Source organism: Sardina pilchardus, chromosome 15, assembly GCF_963854185.1.
Source record: "Sardina pilchardus chromosome 15, fSarPil1.1, whole genome shotgun sequence".
Taxonomy (NCBI): domain Eukaryota; kingdom Metazoa; phylum Chordata; class Actinopteri; order Clupeiformes; family Clupeidae; genus Sardina; species Sardina pilchardus.
The window spans coordinates 6,129,033-6,152,291 of NC_085008.1; the positions used below are offsets into that span (position 1 = coordinate 6,129,033).

Here is a 23,259-nt window from a genome sequence, read left to right on the forward strand (position 1 = left end):
CCTCAACTCCGGCAGAAGAGAAATAATGAGCTCATCCCCCCCCCCCCCCTTCCCTCCCCTCCCTTTTCCAAAATACCCTCCATCTCCATCCTCCCTTAAGTCCCCTCCCTCCCCACTACCCCCAATCAATCTTCACCCCCCCCATCACACCCACCCACTCTGATTAATGGAGGGGGCCAATCCAGTGTCTAGTACTCCGGAAAAAAAACCTGCTTTGCTCTTACAAGGTCCAAAGGCTGTATGCGGGATGCTGTTCAGCATGAGATGGGATGCTGTTCAGCATGAGATGGGATGCTTTTGTGTGGCTCAGCATCAACTGCGCCAGAGAGAAAAGCAGTCCACCTGCACAAGCTGCCACACAATAGACTACATGTGACTGCAGGTGGTGCAGCTCTTTTTAGAACAGCAAAAGAAATAAATAAAAAAATGAAAAATGAAAAATACATGCAGCGTGAGGTGGACACAAAGAATCTAAATGAAAACACACACACACACATCCACAATAAGGTATCAAGAAAGTTTATTTCATACCCACATAAAAATAAAAACACAGTTGCTACATGGAGGATATTTCTCCAGATTACGACAGCCAACCAGAAAAAAATACTACCATCATTATGCTACTGCGCGGAGCAACCCGTGTTAAATAAATAAACATCCTGTCCGTGTTTTGCGACTGAAGGTTGTGGCCATGATGGGAATGCTAGTGAATCATTAACGGCTTGACGAGGCTGCCGCCAACACGGGATGGCAGCTGTGGGGAGGAGACTGGCAGCCAGGGGCACGGGGCGACAGGTGTGAGGGTCTAACTGGGTTTAATGGCGCTGGCAGCCCGGCGTAATCAGTTGTTTCTGGCGGCTGGTGCAGCAGAGGTGTGCTGCAGATGGCACAGCAGGATCTCAGAGCCCCCCCCCCCCCCCGCTTCTTACCACAACACACACATGCAGAAATAGCCACTGGCCTAGTTCAACTGATTCGGGTAGGTGGAGAAATGGCATTTCTTGAATCCTTCGCCGTGTGTGTGTGTGTGTGTGTTCAAAGTCCACATGTACTGTAAAAAGCCTGAGGGAGTCCGCCAGCATTCCAACTGCAGATAAGCATTTCCCATCAGCGGCTTCTTTGGCAAATCAAGACTAAATGATCAAGCTCAAATGACGGCAATGGCCACAACGGACATCCAAATCCAAATGATCTAAATGGCTGCCTGGGAGAGGAAGAAAACTGTCAGTCCGTGGTGCGTGTGCGCGTCTGGAGTGTACGAACGTCGTGTATCTGATCTGTGTGACCAATCAGAAGCGGGTCATTAAGTGTTCATTAGTCAGAGCGCGTCAAACGGCACAAATGGTTCCTCCGCGAAGACGACTCGAGTAGCGGGGACTGAGAGGCCCTTAATTAGGTTAAAGCCCTCCGCGGACCGAGTGCGTGTTATCCCCTCAAACGTGTCCATTTGCGGGGCCTGAGATGAATGGCCCTGCCAGGCGGAGGGGTGGGGGGGGGGTGGAGGAGGGTGGGGGGGTGGATTAGCAGCCGCATTACCGCGCCTCCCTGTGCCCACACAATAGCAAACAAATCCGCTGAATAGCGGAACACCCGCGGCCGCTCCAAAAGGAAAAGGGAAAAGCTTCCCCTGTCCCCTGTCAGTCACGGGCTTTGTGGGTGCCGGTTGCCCGTGGCGACGGATGCCCCGACGCCGGCCGCTCAGAGGGTCTGGACGAGCACGGGGAAGAGCAGGGAGAGGTGCTCGGCACCGCGGATGGGCAGCTTGCGGGTGGTGTAGAAGTGGATGACCTCGGGGAGGGTGTCGAAGGGAGGGCTGTTCTGGCCCAGGACGTACTTCCCGTCCTTGGACTGGGAGAACTTGATGTGCATGAAACCCTGGCAGCTCCTGGGGAGAGCGAGAAAGAGAGATTGAGGAGAGAAGAGAAAAGAGAGAGGGAGATTAATGTGGCATTAACATAAAACTGTTCAAATAAGAGGGAGACCAAATTGTATGAGGGTAAAACAAAGAGGACAGAAAGAGGGGAAAAAACTCTGGCTACACTGGACAAGAGACATCTTGTGTCGAGACAAAAAACAAAAAGGCAAGATGTGCTTTTCTTGTGGAGCCGCTTAGTCAAATTAATGTGAGGATTCCTTCCAACATTCTTATTAAAAAAACAATGACTGGCACCTCATTTCACTTACACAGAAATCACAACACTCCATTCTGTTTAAAAGCAGAAGTACAACAGCACTAGCAGAAAAGACCACCAGGCGACTATTTGACGAGTGAGAAAATAAACACGGAACACTCTTCAGGTGAGACTGCACAAAGCTTTAAGAATGCAATTTTTCACTCTAGACCAGGCTGAGATTGATTTATCTTTTTAAATCTCTGCGGGGCTGAACTCCTGCCCAGATGTAAACAAGTCTCTTATAATCTTTTCTGGATGGGTAGTTGTAATGGGATAGAGATTATGCTGGAGCCTTGTGCAGCGGTCTTTGTTTCTGCCAGCCTCATGGATCTTGAGGAGCCCCGCACCTCCCCTTTAAGACAGCCCAGTCTGAGATGATGTGTTTCTAATTATAGCAACGGGAGGGAGACCCAAGCACTGTAATTGGCTGGCTATGGCCGGTCACTTCGAAGTGTAAAAACACAAACTGATGTGAGAAAGAGTATCGGAGTTGTGGAGACATAACATAAACAAGGAGGAAGACCAATTCTTCTCTTCTAGTGCTTCACATACTGAAAAAAACAGTTGGACAAGTAGCAACTAAGGTCACATCTAACACAGAACTCTCTCTCTCTCTCTCTCTCACTCCTTCTCATTCTCTCTTTCACTCTCTCTCACTTTCTCTCTCTCCCTCTCTTACTCTTTTTTCTCTCTCATACACCCTCACACCCACAAACACACGCACACACCCACACCTGTCAACCTCTCATAGATCCCGCGCTATGCTGACTCACTGTCAGCTCAAAGTCTTCATCTGTCACATCGGCTGCTTATCAGTCTCTGAGCACCCTGGCAGCGCGCCAGCCGTGCCCAGCACAGCCCCAGAGCCCGCCAGCCGTGCCGCGCGAGGAGAACCGCCACCGGGCTGTCGTCAACCACAACCCAGCAGTGTGCACTACGCCAGCATCGACTTTAAAACATACACATGCTGGGAAGATCACAGACTCTGTCTATATCTTTCCGCCACACACACACACACACACACACACACACACACACACACACACACACTTCCATGTGTCATACACAGGTTGACAAGATCAGAGAGTCTGCCTGTGTGTGTGCGTACACGAATGTGCATGCGAAAACGTACCCCTGTGAGATCTACAGACGGAGATTCATATTCATTAGCCCTGCGGATGGGACGTCTGTGAGCGAACAAGCATATGTGTGTGTGTGTGTGTGTGTGTGTGTGTGTGTGTGTGCGTGCGTGCGTGTGTGTGTGTGCATGCATGCGTTTGGTGGGTTGTCATGAGTATGATGGAGCGCCTCGGCTACCTGTGTGATTAGCGCACAGGCAGCACACAGAGAGGCAGGGAGTGGAGGTGGGGGGTGGGGATGGGGATGGGGGGGGGGTGAGAGCAGCGGGCCAGAGATCAGGACCATAATTAGGAGGGAAGAGATTTGAACAGATAAGCAGCGCTGGGGCGGGATGATTGAATATTGAGAGGAAAATCAGTGCTTGGGCGCACCGAGGAGCTACAGGGGGAGGAGGGGGAGGGAGAGGGGGGAGGGAGGAGGAGGAGGGAGGAGGAGGAGGAGAGGGGGCAGATGGGAGCCTGTAGTGAATGAAATATCTGGAGGAGCTGGAGGATTGCCGCACGCTATGCAGATCAGAGATGCAAAAAGCACTTTAAATTCATCCTCCCCTTCCAAACCTGAATACATAAATTCAGCTTTTCACCATTCAGATTCATGCAGCGTTTTGATTTTCTTTGATGAATTCCATAAAAACATGAGATGCCAGAACTTTCTTCATATACTGTAGTAGCTAATGCCACAGAGACCAAGAGGCCAAGCGGATGCTTGTGTGTGGGTTTAAAAATAAACCAAAAAGCTTTACAGGCCATGACTTCCAGCAGGAGACAGAACAACATAACCTGAGGGATAGGCAGAGTTGGGCCAACATACAGGAGACAGGGGTGGAGTTAGAGAAGGGGGATGGAGGGATAGTATGCGTGGCTTACCTGAGAGAGAGGGAGTAGTCGGAATGGCTGGTCTGGCTGTTTCTGACCAGGTAGCTGCACTCCTTACACAGCGTCAGCAGAGACTCGGCCTCCGCTCGCGACAGAGCCCCATGGTACCACCTGAGACACACACACACACACACACACACACACACACACACACACACACACACACACACACAGTTAGCCTAGACTGCATAGACCATGTTCAAGCCCACTTCTGTTCTGTGTGCTAATTAAGATTACTCAATTATTTTATCATCAAACGAACTGCAGATGTGTGTGAGTATAGCATAATGAAAAAAGTGTAAAGTGCCGTCTTGCATACAACAGCAATCAGCAAAGTGAGCCCCTTCAGGCAGCTTATGCCATAAAAGACTGAAAACACATCTTCACAACATTTTAAACACATGGTCCAAGATAGAACCTGTGGGTGTATTGTGGAAGCCAAAAAGCATTTTCGCAAACTAAAACAGTCCCTGGAGTCCTGTTGTATATCCTCATGTTTTTAGGTGACTATCTCAGCAAAAAACACAGATTTACAGATCCACAAGATGTTACACAAGTAAGCGTCTAATGCAAAAGTAATGCGGTTGTGATAGTATGGATGTGGAGGAATGCCCTCCTGAGGCAGCTTAGCTCTTGTGAAAGCCGCGCAGCCAGCTGCTGTTGACGGTGTGAGATAACGAGCCAACCCACAGAGCTCAACAGTAATTACAGACATTAGGCGCCGTGTGAGGGTCTTAAAGAGGAGCTCAAACATCACTGCAGATGAAACACCTGTCCCGTGGTAGCGCACTGGCCTCATCCTATTAACACTTGAGCTAGGATATACAGTGCAGCCTAGAGTAAATGAGGATCACTTTGCCTCAGCTGAGACAAAGCATTTAACAATATAGCGAGCTCTGAGAAAAGTAGCTATACACATGTGAATATGGGTCTTAGGACTTCCAGAGTTACCTCATGATATACCTCATGACAAATATCACTCTCGAATTTTCAATGGGTTCAAATAACCATCCCAATATAATTCAGCCGTGTCACCACTTCTAGCTTTTGTGTAGAAACCGAGCTATCTAAACATCTACTTAATAGAACGCTGAAAACAACAGGAGACCAAGACAGCTAGAATTCAGCACAATTAGCTTTTTTCGGGGGGTTCTACGGTCACCGGAAGAGTATACATACACTTGCTTTTCCAGGGGTAAAGTGGGGTCCACCCGCTCTCCCATCAGGGTGAGGGTCTCCGAGGGCTTGCGGAACTTCATGCTGCCCGCAGCGAGAGGTGAGCCTCTGGGGGGTCGGAGGCGATCGGTGGGGGAGGAACACCGGTCCCATTCGGCACCTTCAAACTGAACTGGAGAGGGACAGCGTGGGAGGAAAGGAGAGCCAAAGGAGAGAGGGAGAGAGAGATGTTAATACACAGAAACATGACCTGTGTCTACTAGTATACGAACCCATAACAACATGAGTACAGAGAAGGAATTCAGATTGACTGCACAAGCAACATAACACCACTATGTGTATAATGCCAGGGCAGACGGTCACACTGGATGCAAGCTCGTTTGCATTTTCAAAGGCACAAACTGCATAGAGGAGTGATGTCCATCAGGGAGAGGGAGAGAGAGAGCGAGAGCTGGGTCTGGTAGGGCCACAGGGAAATCAGCTGAGGCAGAAGGCATGCATGCTAGCTCTGGCCAGACCAGAGGAGGGACATCAAAGGCATTCAGAGTGAGCGGTGAGCCCTGATCGGACCACATTCAGTCGGAGGGGTGTTGGGGGGGGGGGTGTTAAGTTGGACTCTGATGCTGGAGGATCTCAGGGAGGCAGACAGGGTGTTGACCCAACATCAGAGGAATGTGGCTGGGGGTTCAGGAGAGGGAGGGGAGGGGAAGGGAAGGGAGGGTGCCCTTGTGGTACCAGCGGGGGCGGCATGACTCAGCAGGCTGGTCATCACAAGGCCAGTGCCAGGGTCCGTGGGCGAGAGGGCAGATGCAGGACATTACTTTGGGGTGGGCAGAGGGTGGACAGTTAAGGGGGGCAGAGCAGAGCAGAGCAGAGGAGAGCAGAGGAAAGTGAGACTCCCAGGGGTTAGAGGTCACCTTGGTCGTTAAGGGGAGAATCTTCCTCTTCCAGCTGCCCCACCGGAGGGGGCCAAGGCCTCTCAGTACACTCAGTCATGTCTGAGACAGCACCATACACACACAAGCGAGAGAGGGAGAGAGAGAGAGAGAGAGAGAGAGAGAGAGAGAGAGAGAATATGAATAGAAAGACGGAAAAGAAAGAAAGACCGACAGAAAGAAAAACAGAAAGAAAGAAAGAAGGAAAAGCAAAAGAAAGAGAAAGAAAGAGAAATAAAGAAAGGACAATGATTCAAGTGTAAAGACAAAAGCAGAGCAGATCATGTTAAGCCTACCTTACACTGACAAGATTTGGGAAAGATTCCTGAAAGATTGTAGTCTTTTGAGTAAAGCTTGAATGGGGGGACATTAGTTAAAAGACTACAATCTTTCAAGAATCTTTCCCTAATCTTGTCAGTGTAAGGTAGGCTTTAGTGGCAGAGAAACAGTACAGCGAGTAAAGTGTCCACCGGCGAGACGGATGAGGAGAGACTAGAGAAAACAACACAAGAAGTGGACGCCACAACGGCACCATCAGATAAGTGAAGGACAGCGAGCGACGATAATTAAGGAGAGGAAAAGAAACGCAAAGAAAAGAGAAAAGACAGGATGACAGAGAGATTAACAGTGGAGGAGGAAGACGGCGAGGAGAGGTCAAGGGAGCGGAGCCAGCACCGAGGGCAGGAAAACAAACTGGAGAGATGGAGAGAGAAAAGGGAGAAAGATGACAGTTACAAGAAATGACAAGAGAGGAAAAGGAAAAGGGGAGAGGAAGAGCTGAACGGGATGATACAGGGACATGACAGGAGGAAGAGAGGAGCAAGACAGGAGGCACAAGAGAGGAAGAGAGAAAGGGGGAGATAAAAGAGAGATAGAGAAGGGACATGGTGAAGTGTACAGTTGTGGAGCTCAGCTCAGCAAGGGGGGGGTAGAGAGAGAGAGAGAGATAGAGAGAGAAGGAAGATGGCGGGAGACAGAGAGAGGGGAAGAGAGACAACAGCATGTGACAGGATCCTACACAGCTCATTATAAAACAAAGCAATCGTGATGTAGTGCCTGCAATGCTGCTTCAGCACTTCACAGACAAACACTCTCTCTCTCACACACACACACACACACACACACACACACACACACACGCACAGTAAGTCATAGACATACACAACTGCACATATACATGTCACACACTATAATGACCCACATCTCTCTCTCTCTCTCTCTCTCTCTCACACACACACATACACACACACACACACACACACACACACACACAGCACCATAACAAACATACCCATGCACTCTGTCATACTGGAGAGGGCTATGACATCTCTATAAGAAGGCCTCTGCCTGCGGCTGCCCTTCCCCCCCCCCCGTCCGTGCCAGGTCCCCCGTGTCCCCCCGTGCCCCCCCGGACATGAAAGGCAGGCGCATAACAGCCATTTAGAGGAGAAGAAACACACCACTTCATACATCACTCGCCCTCTCCCTCTCTCCGCCGCGTCCTTCCTTCTTCTGCCGGCTCGCTGGTTAATTATTGAAGGGGCAGACACACTCCGGCACTTTTCTCCGGCTCGGGGTGAATTATTGATGCGTGGCACCACGGCACAATGGCCCGTCTGGGAAAGACGAAGGCCTCGGAGCCGTGATTAAACAGTGACCTGGTCCACCTCTCCTCTGCGTACACACACCCTCAATCACCTACACTTGCATGTAGACGAGCACGTTTGCTTAGCGCTCAGTCTGTGCTCACACACACACACACACTTCAGAAGAGAGCGGGCGTGCTCAGCGTGGTATGGCCGTAAGCCACTTGGAATACAGGCCCAGAGGAATCACAGGAGGAAAAGCAGATCTTTGTCTATTTATGTTTCATGTAACTTGTTATGACAAGTGTCAGAAGTGCTCACCACTCGCCTCCGTCTCCAACACTGATCATAAATGAACTGACTGGGAGGATGTTATCTCCTGCCTCCATGGCATGGGGACTGCAGATTTAGGATATTAGGGCACATGGAAACAGTGTGTGTGTGTGTGTGTGTGTGTGTGTGTGGACATATTTAGCTGGTTGTGAAGTCATGTGCCACGATTGGTGTGTGTCTGTCAGTATGACCCCATGTGATTTAAGACTTCTAGATTACGGACTGACGACCTGTATGTGACATCACAGCACCCCTCTCCTCAGCTTGTCAGCATGTGTCATCTTGATAAAGGGCAACTGGCCATTCCCCATGCGCGCACACACACACACACACACACACACACACACACACACAAGGATGCAAAGAGTAAAACAAAGAAAGCACACACATGCCACATCCTTACACATTAACAGACCCTCTCAGCAACTCCCCTAGACACACACAATCTACATTACCCTGTGTACACACACACACTCCAGGTCCCTTTCAGGCACACACACTCACACACACTCCAAGTCCCTTTCAGGCACACACACTCACACACACTCCAGGTCCCTTTCAGGCGCGCACACACACACACACACACACACACACACACACACACACACACACACACACACACACACACACACACACACACACACACACACACACACACACACACACACACACACACACACACACACACACACACACACACACACACACACACACACACACACACACACACACACACACACACACACACTGGAACACTGAGGTCACATCTGGGCTCCTGCTGAAGCAGGCAGCAAAACAACAGGAACCTGTGGCTTTGTTATTCATTACAGAGAATGACAAAGGGACTGGAGAAATACAGCATACTGAGAGAGAGAGAGAGAGAGAGAGAGAGAGACAGAGACAGAGAGAGAGAGAGAGAGAGAGAGAGACACATCTGTTAGCAAACCAGAGAGAGAGAGGGGGGGAGACAAAGAGAGAGAGAGAGTCAGAGAGAGAGAGAGAGATAACAAAGGTGCAGAGTTGTTTGTTATAGCAGCAGTGTGCCTTAAGGCCCTCAAACAGAATCTCATTTTCTCATGTTGACTCTCATTCATTTCATCCTCCTGTAATAGAGCCCCGAATACGGAGACACAAAGGGAAGAAGACCTCATACGGCACGATGGTACGGCCGGGCGGTACGATGAAACATGTGGTAACGCATCCAATTTCCACTCCACGAGTTGGAATCTACTTTGCACTAATGAGACGCAATTAACACCCCTCTCCCCGCGTTCCGGGGGCCATGTGGAGCGGCTCACGCTGGAGGAGACCGGGCAGAGAGACAGTCTGCGGGCTGCAGATGGTGCTCCGCATCTCCAACGCTAAGCTGCTTTTTTTATGTGTGTGGATATGCGCTGGCCTGACACTTCAGTTCTACAGTTCTAGTCAGATTAAAAAGCACTAGGTTGTGCGCTAGGCTTGACATTTCTCATTAGATTCATTTTCATGTTCCGTGTTTTTTTTTGTGACTGCAGGCATCACAGATTTTTTCGTACAAGCTGAATGCTGTATCCTGTTTATAGTGTTTGTAAGTAGCTCCTAATGTAGGACAGAGACAACACCTCCAGCCAGGTACGCCTAGCAACACCATGCATATATAAACATGGTGGGTGTTGTTGTGCGTGAGTGATCTGATTAATGTGTAAGTGCGTAGCGTGTTAGCATCCTGAGGCCAACGATAATAAAATCATTATTGCATTCTCTGCCTGCTCTTTTGTGGGAGCGTTCCTCCTTCTCTCCGTTGGCAAACACTCAACTCTGCATGATGTTACCGCAACCTTCCCACTCTCTCAGTAGGAAAACATATCAAAATATCAAGTGGGAAATATTGTCAGCTGAGAAATTTACCAAATCATACCTCAATTAACCGCAATTTTCAATCTAATCTTTATTTCTCTCATGCCAATAATTCAAAATGGAAAACAAACCCCATACGTGGACAAAAAAAAAAAAAAAAAAAAGAGCTGAAATCCATGGTGGACTGGAATATATTTCGAGTGCATCCTCCAGGATGTTTTTTATATCGTGACAATGACATGGTGTCAGATGTTGAGGAGGATGACGGTGGTGGTGGTGGATCTCCGCTCCATAGTGCAGCCAGCACACAAACCTCAAATTCCCTGGCCTTCCTCCACTGGGAGAGGTACCGGCTTCTAGTTTTTCCTCATTTCTCTATTCTTCCCGTTCTCCCGTTTTTTTTTGCTCTCGAAGCACCACTTAAAGCTCCCCCTCTCCTCCTCTTCAGCTCTCCTCTGCTACTCTCCACATCCATTTGCTTCTTTTTATTATATTCGTCCCCAGCATGTTAATGGGGGCGGGGGTGGGGGGGGAATCGCAGAGGACATGTCTTTTCATTAATGTCACTGATGCTTTCACACAGTGAGAGAGAAGGGGGGAGACAGTGAGGAAGAGGGGTAGTGAGAGAGAGGGAGAGAGGGAGAGAGGGAGAGAGAGAGAGAGGGAGAGGTAGAGGGAGAGAGAGGGGGAGAGGAGAGAGAGAGAGAGAGGAGAGTAAATTGATGGAAGAGCTTGTCTTGTCCCTTGGGGCCTCCCGACAGAGGGCTGACAGAGTAGGACACGAGCTACAAATCTCTCTCATACACACGATCACACACTCGTACACACAAGCACATGCACACACACACTACAGCACACCAGTGGGACTTGCATGCGCTCACAAACTTGTGCTGTGGCACAATCATAGCTTCACCGCTTCACAGAGAGACAGACAAAGAGAGATCGACAGAAAGAGAGAGATAGACAGAGAGAGAGACAGACACAGAGAGATAGACAGACAGACAGACAGAGAGAGAGAGAGAGAGATAGACAGGCACAGAGAGAAATAGACAGACACAGAGAGAGAGAGAGAGAGATAGACAGGCACAGAGAGAGAGAGACACTGCTCTTTACACTCTCAGCAGCTAGTCAAACTCTTCACGCATGGAAGATTGATTTTGCAGGCACGCACACACGCACCCTCTCAAAGAGAGCCCAAATAGAAATCCATCTGAAATGCCTGCCATGTCCGTGGGAAAAGAAAGCATCTAGGCTTCTCATTTGAAATCAATGGAAATATTTACAACAAAGGGGGCAAAAAAACAGAGAGGAATCCATCAACACATTTCATCTCCATGAGAAACGCTGCTCTCGGAGTGCACGCATGTCAGGGGTGGGTACGGGGGGTGCTGCTGATGGTGGCGGTGGTGGTGGTGGAGTATCATGGACCCTCTCCATCTGATTAACTCCGTAATGGCTGCTCGGTGGCCCGAGGCTCGCCGCTCTCCGAGCTGCCGTGTCCGACCGTTCAGAGTAATTAATGCCCGCTGTAATCGGTGACAGCTTAGGGGCCGCCCTAATTAAGAGTGACTGGACGCACGCCTGACAGCAACACGTCTCGCTGGAGTCCGACGACCCACTGATGCCAACCTGTCCAGCATGGGTTGTTGGCTTCATTTGCTCGCTCTCACACTCACACCCTTCCTCTCTCTCTCGCTCACACACACACACACACACACACTTGCTCACACTCTCACACACACACGCACACACAATCTTTCTCTGTGGATTAAAATAGATGTTCTTGTGTTAAAGGCATTCCCGTTATCTCAATTCATCCCCCGTCTTTGGCTCGATCCTTTTTTTTAATCTGTCACTCTGTCCTTCACTGCACCATGGTGATAATTATCTCCTCTAAGGTGGTACGAGGAAGGGGAGGGGTTGTTAGGGCTGTGGGATGATTGTAAGTGTGCATGTGTGAACGTGTGTGTGTGTGTGTGTGTGTGTGTCTGTGTGTGTATGTGTGAACATCTGTGTGTGTGTGCGTGTAGATGAAGAGTGCAGAGAAAGGCTGCTGGCAGGACCCCCGTGCACCCTGCAGAGGGCTTTCTGAGTGATTGTGTCACAGCAGCAGGGGTGTGTGTCTGTGTGTGTGTGTGTGTGTGGTGTGTGAGTGTTATATGTGTGGGTGTGTGTGTGTGTTGTATGCGTTGTATGAGTGTGGTATGCGTTATATGCGTGTGTGCGTGTATGTGTTATATGCGCGCGCGTGTGTGTGTGTGTGTAATAGGAGAGGGCGGTTCCGTGACCGTCAGTGCTGCAAGGGGGCTCCAGGCCTCCGTCAGGGAGGAGGTGTCAGTGTGTGACTGATTGGAACACACCACAATAGCGGCGACCCCTTTCCCTCTCCATCACACTTCATCTCTCTCTCTCTCTCCCTCCCTCTCTTTCTCTTTCTGTCTCTCCCTCTCTCTGTCTCGCCCTCCCTTGCTCCCCCTCTTCATCCATATTTCCCTCCCTCTCTCTTTCCATCCCCTCAACCCTATTCCCCTCCACACCCTCGCTCGCTCCCATTTCCCAGCACACCCACTAACCCCCCGCCCTCCATTTCTTCCCTCCCTCCCTCCCTCCATCACTCGGCATCAATCTCCCTTTCCCTCCATCACCAACCTCTCTTTCTCCCGGTCACCCTCTCTCTCTCTCTCTCTCTCTCTTTCACTGTCATTAATTCTGTTCTGTGGGCTCTTAGGAGGAGCTAGCTTCAGTGAAGGGGGTCTGGGGCTCGTCTGCTGTGCCGCGCTCAAATCAGATTAGTGCTAAACTCCATCCTCTGCCAGCTCCGCTCTCCTCAAACACACACATACACACACACGCGCACACACACACACACACACACGTCAACCCCCCTCCATCCTGCCACTCCTCCCATAACACACATTTATGTGGTCTCCACGCCATCATGTTGAGGAGCCATAACTCATGTGACACTGTGCCAGGGCCGCCACGGTAGCGGGTTCATGTGTTGCGCTGGCAGCCCTGTTCCCGTGAGGCGCATCCAGTCCTTCCCATGGACGTGGGCTGCCTCTCAATCACGGCCGGGCAGCGGCCCTGCGCGCTCACACTTGTGCGTCCGTGGGGTTTCATATCACAGTGAAACACTGCCCCGGCTACTGTACTATTGCTTTGCATGAATATATGGATGGGTTTCTGGATGGAAAAAAAAATGGATGGATAAAAGCGCATGTGGGTTTTTTTTCTTCTGTGCAGCAAAATGGAGTCTGCTAAAACAGGCCATGTGCTGTGGGAGGCAGGTACCTCTGACTGTGCACAACGCCCAGGCCTCCTGTTCCACCTCACAACCCCCCCCCCCCCCCCCCCACACACACACACACACACACCACCCACTAACAACCCTGTAAGCGATCCCATTCCAAAAGCGCACATTTGGCAGAAATTGGCACAGAGAGTGCAGCACAGAGGAGGATAAATTGTCTGCGAGGTTCGATAACACCTCTCTCTCCCTCACACACACACTTCTCATTTTCTCTCTCTCTCTCTGTCCCTCTCTTCCCTTCACACACACACACCTCCCTCCCTCACCCCTCATTCCCTCGCTTTTCCCCCAGTCACGTGACGCGCACTGGCTCCGGGCAATCGGCGCCACTGACCACCGGCTTCATTAGCTCCACATCACTCATGCACAGGCGAGCGCGTAATGAACTTAAAGAGATAGAGAGAAGAGATGGAGCGCGCGGTGGAGAGGAGCCGGGGCGGAGAGTGCTGGAACAGAGCACGGAGACGCAGCAGCAGCAGCAGCAGAGCAGCAGAGCAGCCGTGCTGATTTAGATCGGTCACCTTGACCCCACCGACCCCACCGCTGTGGCTCAATTAGGCAACCTGCCACTTAGAGCTGGATGCACTTATATAATGACTGGGCTACACAGCCCACCCCGTACCACACACACACGCACACACACACACACACACACACACACATGTACTAGACACACACACAAACACACACACAGACACACACACAGACACACACACAGACACACACATAGACACACACACACACACACTCATCTGTTGCCTGCAGGGCTGGCCGCCTTCACAGACACGGCCCCAAATGTGCACTTTTATGTTTTGTTTAACATAACTTTGTACTACAGAGAGCCAAAGAAGAAAGACGGGAAAAATGGGAAATGTAAGCGTACATGACGACATAAACAGCGGGTATGTCATCAGTCATCTGCATAACGGAGACGAGAGACTGGGAGAGAGATAAGAGAGGAATATAGATAAAACATTAAAGCCTTAAAGGGGAACAAAAAGAGCCAGCAGTTAAAAGGGAGGATGTGTTTAATCTGTGCGTCGACAGAGAGTCAAAGAGACACAGACAGACCGAGGGAGAGAGGGCACAAAAGAGAAAATCATTTGAGTTTAAAAAAAAAAAAAAAAAAAAAAAAAAAAAGAGAGTTTAAAGGGGGAAGAGAGTGCTGAGAGAATGTACCAGCAAAAGCCTTGGAGATGTGGTCCTTCTTCCACTCCCAGGGCTGGTCGTACTCGTCCGCAGGCCTCTCGTCGTCCTGCGGCAGGCGGCTCTCTCGCTCCTCCTCCGCTGGCACCAGGCTCTGGTCCTCGTACGGAGTGTCGTACAGCTGGACACCCCCTCGGCCCCAGCCCACAGTAGTACCACGCTGCAGCTCTGAGAGAGGGAGAGAGAGAGGGAGAGAGAGAGAGAGGGAGGGAGAAATGGAGAGGGGGAGAGAGAAACAGAGAGGGAGAGAGAGGAGATAAATGGAGAGAGGAAGAGAGGGAGAGAGAGAGAGAGAGAGGAGTTAGTGAAACTAATTAAAATGTTAATTATTAATACACTCCAAGTACTTCACAGCGAACAATGGTATGGTAATTTCATTCAACCTGCTGGCATGATTTTGGCTCCTTTTTAGTTCCCCATGACTGCCCCCTTTGCCTTGGTAGCCCTGGATACAATGTCAAGATTAATGCTAAAACATAAGTACAGGTTCCAAACACCCTGAAGTGAGCCATTTATAGAGAGGTTCATTGGGTCTGTGAGGCTAGAAAAGGAACGTAACTAGATGAAATTACAAAAGAGCAGTCATGAAAAATACTGCCGGTGATCGAAGCCATTTTCAAAAGACTTTGTGTAACTGAATTAACATTGATAAGAGCAATTTGGCACTGGTGGAGAAAAACATAAATAAAATATTAGTATCTGCCGTTTCCAAAAAACAGACAAGAAAATGATGCACACCACTAGTGAGTACAGACACCATTGGTGATGTTTCACGAGCCTCTTTGGAAATTCCTCAAGAAGCCCAACAGTCTTTTTAATTACTTCCCAGTACTTATGTTTATTCAAATATCTTTTCTTTTTTTGTATTCCGCCAAAGCCAATTCTCTGCGTACCCCGCAGACAACTCCAACTCTCCAGTCTTCCTCTGCGTCACACAGAGATAAGACGGAGAAAGAGAGAAATGAGCTCCACATCCTCCAGGTCTGCAGCACCAGAAGAGACTGATTAATTATGAGGGAAGCCTGTTGAGCTGCGTGCAGAGAGAGAGAGAGAGAGAGAGAGAGACGGAGAGAGAGAGAGAGAGAGAGAGACGGAGAGAGAGAGAGAGAGAGAGAGAGAGAGAGAGAGAGAGAGAGAGAGAGAGAGAGAAGAGAGAGAGAGAGAGAGACAGACAGACAGACAGAGAGAGAGAGAGAGAGAGAGAAAACTGTGTGGAGGCCTGGAGGGGTGGGGGTTGGGGGGCAGGAAGCGTGTTTGCACAGCTTGCTGCAGGCTCAGGCGTCATATGGAAGGGCTTTCGAGTGAAGCCCGAAGCGCCAGGAGATGCTGCACGGGTGCTGCAGCTGATTAGCGCGCGGTTCCACAGTCCCCGTTCAGAACTCTGGATCTATAACTCTCCACTCAAATGCATGTGCAAAAGCACCAGTGTCCTGGAGGACAACTCTTCATTACTTTCCTTCATTGATGTTCGTTCTCGCAGAGTTCGAGGACTCCATCCTGGTGGCAATCTCTAGAACCCTGGCTGGATACCACGTCTTGCCTCAGAGTTCTGGGTTCCTTTATCTCTGAGATGTGGGGCTCCAGTGTTGCTCAGTCATTGATCTCTCACTGGCCTCACCATGTTGTCCCACGGCGTATCTGGTGCGCTGGGTCGTGCCTTTCTGCTCCATCCTAAGGTGCAGCAGCCCCCTGGCCTGTGTCGTGGCACTGGGGTGGACTCCATGCTCCATGTCTCCACTATCTCACAGCTGTCCCGTGCTCCTGCTCTTTGATTTATCTCCACCGGTCAGCAGTGCTGGGGTCCTGTTCTCACGGCTCGGCTGTTCTCTGTCACTGCTTTCCATCAGGGCAGTGGGGCCCTGTCTCACAATGCAGATATCCTGTTTCACTGGCCAGTCCCTTTTGTGCGGGGGTGGGGTTGGGGGGCACGTTAAGCCTCACTCATCGTCTGTGTGCCTACTCTGGACTGCACTGCACTGGAGGCCCCCTCATCGCCCTGTTGAGCCACAGCAGCTTACACACACACACACACACACACACACACACACACAACCCACGCATGGCCTTCAACCGAAACCCACATCTGCGCACGCGACCTTGGCGCAGCCCTCTATTAATATCACCAGGGCTTCTACGGGATCTCTGGATATTTCATTCATTTGAGTGGAGAGATGTAGGGTGTGACATCATACAGAACATTAAAGTCGGTCAAGTTAAAGACGTCGCTGTATCGAGCCCGAGAGACTGCTGAGAGTGACAGGGAAAATATGGTCTCTGTTTAAGATACAAAAAGGTGGAGAGCCCTACTGTAGGTGTGAGAACACACCGGGAGGCTGTGTGTGAGTGTGTGAATGTGTGTATGTGTGTGTGTGTGTGTGTATGAGAGAGCGAGAGCCAGGGAGAGAGAGGGGGAGGGGTGGAATGGATGAGAACAGGAAAATTAGAAAAAAAGAGAGAGAAAATATGAGCAAGAGAGGGAGAGAATAGGCGGGGCTGTGAAGAGGCAAACTTTAACCTTCAGATGACACTCCACCACCGGGCGCCCCATCTGTCTCCATGGCGACAACAGAGGCCCAGGGGATAGAGCCTGGAGTCGTCAGAAGTGGGGAGAGGAGAGGGGTACGAGTGTGTGTGAGGGGGTGACAAGGACTGTTTTGATGTTAAGTCTTTCAGACAGCAGCACAGACTGGCTGTGCTCTCTGATCTGTACCTGAGCCCAGCGAGTAGGAGAGAGAAAGGAAAAGAGGGAGGGAGAGGGAGAGGGAGAGAGAGAGAGAGAGAAGGAAAGAGGGAGAGAGGGAAGAAGAGGGAGAGAGAAAGGGAGAGAGAGGAGGGGGGTTGGTGAAAAGAGCATCAGGTACAGATTACTGCCTATCCATGTTTATATTTCAAAACAACCAGAAGGTGCAACATGTACAGTATGTGTAGATCTCTACTATGGAAATGCTCTATGTGTAAATGTACGTGTGCATGTGCGTAGATACATTTTCAAAAAGGAAATTCTCTCCAGACACACAGGCTAGGCTTGAGTGCCTCTGCCTGTCACCACCGAACCCTCAGCGTCCTTCAGGCCGTGCCAGTCTGTGCACACATTCAGCCCTGGCGGAGGGGGAACCACAAACAGAGAGCCGCAGAATTGATTTGGGGCGAGAGGCTGTTTGATTTGGCGCGGCGTTCTTCACTCGTCGCTACCGAACTGTCTGGCCTGGGCTTCGCGTGCAACACCACCACTGCACACTTCCCAGTGTTAATGCTGAGCGACAAAGCAGCGCATAGTGTAGGCACACCACACATAAACGCTCACTCACATACACACACACACACACTGATTAAACAGCTGCCCAGACTCCCAAGGGAACCATGGAAAAAACACGCCAGAATTAAAAGACCACTATAGTAGACTCAACACCATGCACCAAGGCCATGGTCAGAGTTAAAAAAAATAAAAAATAAAAAAATACCACATACCATAAAGAGATCACTAGAAAAACATCATTATGAAAGTCTTGTATAAAGCAAAACAGGACTGCCAGTGCAGCAGCTCAAGCCCAACCAAGTGAAATTGAACCTGCTTCTTCAAAACCTAACCTGCCAAAGTAAAAACTACAGTACCAAATCTACCTGTGATTGGTATCAGTAAAAAGACAACTGGCAAATTAAATACTGTACATTCCATCAACTGACTTTAAGTCATTCAGTCGTTCATAACTGAAGTTGGTGAGTTCGACTGCGGGAAGCTTAGCACTCACCTGTAATGACCCTCTGAGCCTCGTAGGGTTCCATGTAGCCGTTGTTCTCCTGCGGAGCGGGGCCGTGATCCGGCTCCGAGCGCCGGTCCAGCCGGGCGTCAAACGGATCCGAGTAATCTGTGTCCCCCATTGACGGAGCAGACGGCACCACCTGATGCAAGGCAGAGGGCATGGAACACTGAACACGCCTGCGGGGGCTATATACCATCAATCACGCACTGGCATGCCAGCAGGCATACCGGACACAAACATACACACTGGCTCAGCCACAGAGAGGATAAAAGAGTGCATAGATGGGCGAATTCTGGCCTGGTTTGTGTGGAATTGGCTTTATTTTTTAGGGCTTCGTTATATTCCTGGTGTAGGCCTATATTGAGGCCTCACATTTGCTATTCTAGGCTACATACAGCAGTTCACACTGAGACTATTCCAAAGTGCAACTAGTATCCCATTGAAGAGTAGAGACAGGAGAGCTCCCTTATGTAGAAACCAAATATTACGGTCTCTGAAATATATCCAAAAGCTAACCAAAGAGAATGAAATACTAGGTGAAGAGCACTGATGGCTTAGTTGAGAAGACCATTTGTTCTTCAATCCTCTCGCAGGAGGAATTCGCTGGTCAGCTGGCACAATGACAAACTACAGTACAAAGGCAGCCATATGGCGACACACGCCGTGGTCTAACCCACCGACTGCACGCAGTTACCGGCTGAAAACAGCCACCATTTAAAAATACTCAACACGCAAGGGACTCAATTCCCGTTAGACGCCAGCTCACGAAAACCATTCTGTGCTAACACCATAGTTAATTCAATAATGAGAATTTCCAGCGCGTGACGATGGATTGTGCTCTATTAATTAGATGGCCACAGCAGCCTGTTTGCCACGTAGAAACCCTTGAAAAAAGTCCAGGGAGGGGAAACTAATTAAGGCGCTAAACCATTGTTCATGCATAGCCTACATCTTACTTTCAGTTGGGTCGTGGGCTGGGGGACAATCAGAGCGTATTTAGACAGGGAATGAAGAACAGAGCAAATATCGGTCTACAGATTTGACTGTGTAGCTTATATAATAGCTGAACAGTTACGAGTCGTGAGATGTAGGCTAACTCGTAATAAAAACAATGAATGTACCATAAAATTTTCCCTAAGCTCTTTTGGTGCCGTGCGGTGTCTCAAGGTTTACGTCTGACTGGGCACGGAAGGTTGTAGGGACTGAGCTGGGCAGGCTATTGAATTTGGTCATACGTTCCCGATGGGACACCGCTGCATGCAAAAGCAAACACTCATCCATAATTTAGTGAGGACTGTAATTTGTGGTGTATTAACCTATAAAGCCAGCATTAGACTGCGTACCTTAAAATACATAACATTGCCATTTTGATAATCTTCATATTATAGGCCTGCTTTTATTTCTTGGTTAGTATAAAACTTCAGAAGTCACTGCGTCATGTCTGTAAGGGGGCTGTAACGGGCTGTAACGATGACATACCCTAGCAATATTGTTTTCACCACACCAGGAGAAATAACTTACCGGTTCCAGTGATTCTTCGGGAGAAACTGAGCTTAGTAGGATCTTGGTTCTCCCCAAATCTTGTGAGTCGACTTTAATGAGCCGATGTTTGGGTGACACAACTTTCCCATCCAGACTGGTGCTGGATTTCACTGGAGACCCGAAAGCAGACAGGGATGTGTCAGTTGTTCCAGAGTCATTTCTTGAACGGTTCTCCGGGTCTTCGTAGGGGTCCTCGAAATCCAAACTCTTCTGAAGCCGATATGCCTTCAATATCTCACTCTCCGTGTAATCTGGTGTAGGTGGTTGGGGTGGCATACGCTTGCTGCCAAAACTTAGATAGTCTTTCAGCCACTTCGCCATTGTTACAACACACACTGACCAGATAACAAAAGTCAAAACAGCCACATACGTGTGTGATAAACTGCGTTCTGTAGTTTCATAATCATCCTGACAGCAACTTATATAAATGTCTGCATATGGGCCTGAGCGCGAAGGCCATGTGGGTATAAAATTATATTCAGATGTCACGGAAACTGGTCTTTAAATCTGACGATAATCCCACTCCAGTCGACTCCCGACGCAGGTGTAGCTTCCTCTTCAAGACTCCAAACAACGCACGCACTGCCCGCCTGCGCAAACAGCTGGTCCGAGTCAGAATCTTCTGGGCTGGTATGTTTCCTCTGCAAATTAGATCAGTATAACATGAATCGACGCTGATTAAGCCTCCAATGAATGTTAATGACGGTAACTACAGCCTATTACTACAGCTTTATGATCTAAATTACGAAAAAGCCACTCGTGGACAAAGCTTGGAGTTAGGCTACTATTTACAATTTCAGGTGGTTAACAGATAACTTAAGCCAATGTGAGTAAAGGTGACTTTTTAGTAACAGCCATAGTTCATTTACAAGCGTGATGGGAATGTCACACTTATTCAGACAATAAGCACACTCAGCACTACTATTCCTGAGGCGCGTCTGCTGTTGTAGCCATTTAACATTGACCTATGCTGTCTGTTTTCTTTTAATGTCCACTGTCAGCAATTTTGCTCTCAATTCCACAGGGGCACATTTAATGCTGACTAAATGCCAACCACACAAGGAGTTAAACGCATTGCATTAAAAGTAACTTGGCGAGCTTGACTTACTTGATATCCAACTCTCCGAGACAAACGCACAAACGTGATAAGATAAGCGATGCAATTTCAGATTAGAAAATTCCGACAAGAGTAGACAATTCCCAAACGCATGGACGTGATGTATTTTCTGTCTCTGTGCAGTTACTGTTGTTCCTTCTGTTCCCCACGAAGATTTTGAAGGTACGAAAGCTATGCTCCTGACCTTTGTTTCTACTTTGGTTACAACAAAAAGAAAAAGGAGAGCGAGGTGGCGACCCACCAGCGAAAACAAGCCAGCACTCAGCTCCGTCGAGGCGCATCCGACTGAGTGTGAGTGAGTAAAGTACGAGAGAGGGAGCACACTCTTAAAGGGGACGGCCGCATTCAGACAGTAACCCAAGCCATTCATTTTACATTTCGCCGTCTTTTAATATAATTATTTCAGTGTTCATTTAAAATGATTGATGATTATTCATGACAGAATGAGTGGCCAAGAAAACTATATTTACACAATCTTTTGGTTAAAATGAGCTGATCTCAATACTAAACATTACAAATACAGTAGACCTACACTGTTTCAAAGATACCCAATAAGGCATCACACATAGGCCTATAAAATGTCCATGAAAGGTAGGCTATGTATGTCATAAACCTTAAATTCCAGTCTAAAACCATGTTAAGGGAGAAAATGCTATGGTCTGTACAGATGGAGAATACCTTAACATACTGTATTTCAGAACAAATTACCATAACAGCTTTGTTGAAATAAAAACATGTGTGAAAACACAAATTTGCAACACCAATTAAATGAAACATCTCTCTCTTTCCCACAGAAGCACACACAGAGATAGAGAGAGAAAGAGAGAGAGAGAGCAAATCAAGTGGATATAATCACAGCCTACACTTCACCAGAGAACACATTTGTCTTCTTGGCAGAGTGCATTTCATTCGTTTAGCAGGTGTGCCATTTTCCGGGTGGGCTGTTGAAATCAGAGTGGATTGTGTGAGAGGCTAAGATGATAAAATACCAGTGAACGCCTCCTCAGGATAGCTATGAGCTCATACTCTCTCTCGAGGTTGACGAGAAGATGAGGTCATGCCAGCCACTATCCTCCCATCTTTTCCACTAAGCATCCCATCTCCTCCCAACTCTCTTTCTCTTTCTCTCACACACTGACACATTAACTGACTTATATTCACTCGGCATAATCCTTTTATTCTGTCTCAGACAAATTCACAAAACAACGTGGAGTATTGATCAGGAAAGTTAAGAACAGTTAGGAGGGTGTTTTTTGTCTGGACTGGGGAATCTAGAAATCTAGAGGCAAACACTGCAGACCTGATCATGACTTTTTTTGTGAAGCATTTGAATAACATTTGACACTGAGCTGGAACAATTTGAGCAGCTGCTGTTAAGATAATAATATATTAGGTTTGACCAGCTGCGGCTATATAGATTGTCTACAGAATATTTCATGAAAATTAATTAATGGCACTCTGATCAACATGAAACTGTGAACAATTAGGGCAGAAGAACCATAGTTTAAGAAAATCTATTGCCTACTGCCCCCGCATGGCAATATACTATCACTACATTCATTCTTTTGTGCTTTCATCAACCCGTATCTGACTACGGCAAAATGACATTAAAGGGATATAGCTGCCCATGTGAATTGTCATCTATTCAGATGAATTCATGGGACTGTCCCGAGTTTTATCCGTAGGCTGCTAACTCTGGTGGTTTGATCCGTTTTGGTAGCACAATAATTTAGCCATAGGAGCGATTTAAAAAAGAAAAAAAAAAAAGACCAGTGATGCCTGCACCTCAATGCGAAATCCCGCCTCTTTTGACATCGAATTGGTCAATGCCTTCTTACCTTGCCCTTATTGGTCTCAGGTAGGATGGTTGTCAACACTGTAAACCTACTGTAAGCTTTCTCTTCTTGACCGCACTGAAATGCCAGTGGATGACGAGCATGTTTAGCCTATCTGTCTGCTATACTGTCGTTTATTATAGGAATACAGGGGGTAGATTTAGCTAGTTTTAGAGGAGAACTAAATCTATGTAAACATTTGCAGGACATTTTCCAATGGACTTACAACTGCCAATCAAATTGAGAGAAGGCGTTTCCTCTCAGACGATTGGTGGATTAACGCATTGGTTAGCAAAGTGCGACTAACAGTCTTGCGTATCAGCGTCACTTGGGACAGGGCATCCCTTCCCTAGTTGTCACACTGCTGTAGTTGCCCCCCTCCCTGGCACGGTTCACCCTATGTGGTCTTACGTCTCACGGTTTATCCTCA

General features: G+C 48.6%; 1 protein-coding gene across 1 annotated transcript; it reads right to left on the reverse strand.

Annotated features, from left to right (window-relative positions):
* Positions 1–503: 503 nt before the first annotated feature.
* On the reverse strand, positions 504–21,277 carry shdb (Src homology 2 domain containing transforming protein D, b). Its single transcript, XM_062556550.1, has 7 exons — positions 20,986–21,277; positions 19,857–20,518; positions 18,324–18,474; positions 14,548–14,742; positions 5,369–5,537; positions 4,181–4,300; positions 504–1,885 (listed from the first exon to the last, which is right to left on the reverse strand). The coding sequence occupies exons 2-7, from the start codon at positions 20,196–20,198 to the stop codon at positions 1,699–1,701; spliced, it is 1,164 nt and encodes a 387-aa protein (XP_062412534.1). The 5' UTR covers positions 20,199–20,518; positions 20,986–21,277; the 3' UTR covers positions 504–1,698.
* Positions 21,278–23,259: the final 1,982 nt, after the last annotated feature.

What these genes read in the sequence shown, in the direction of transcription:
- shdb (XM_062556550.1), bottom strand. Translation starts at nt 20,198, where the DNA reads ATGGCGAAGTGGCTGAAAGACTATCTAAGTTTTGGCAGCAAGCGTATG. An exon ending in CATCTCCAAGGCTTTTGCTG is followed by an intron (nt 5,538 to 14,547) that starts GTACATTCTCTC and finishes GTCCCTCTCCAG; the next exon opens with TTCAGTTTGAAGGTGCCGAA. An exon ending in GACTACTCCCTCTCTCTCAG is followed by an intron (nt 1,886 to 4,180) that starts GTAAGCCACGCA and finishes CGCTCTCCCCAG; the next exon opens with GAGCTGCCAGGGTTTCATGC.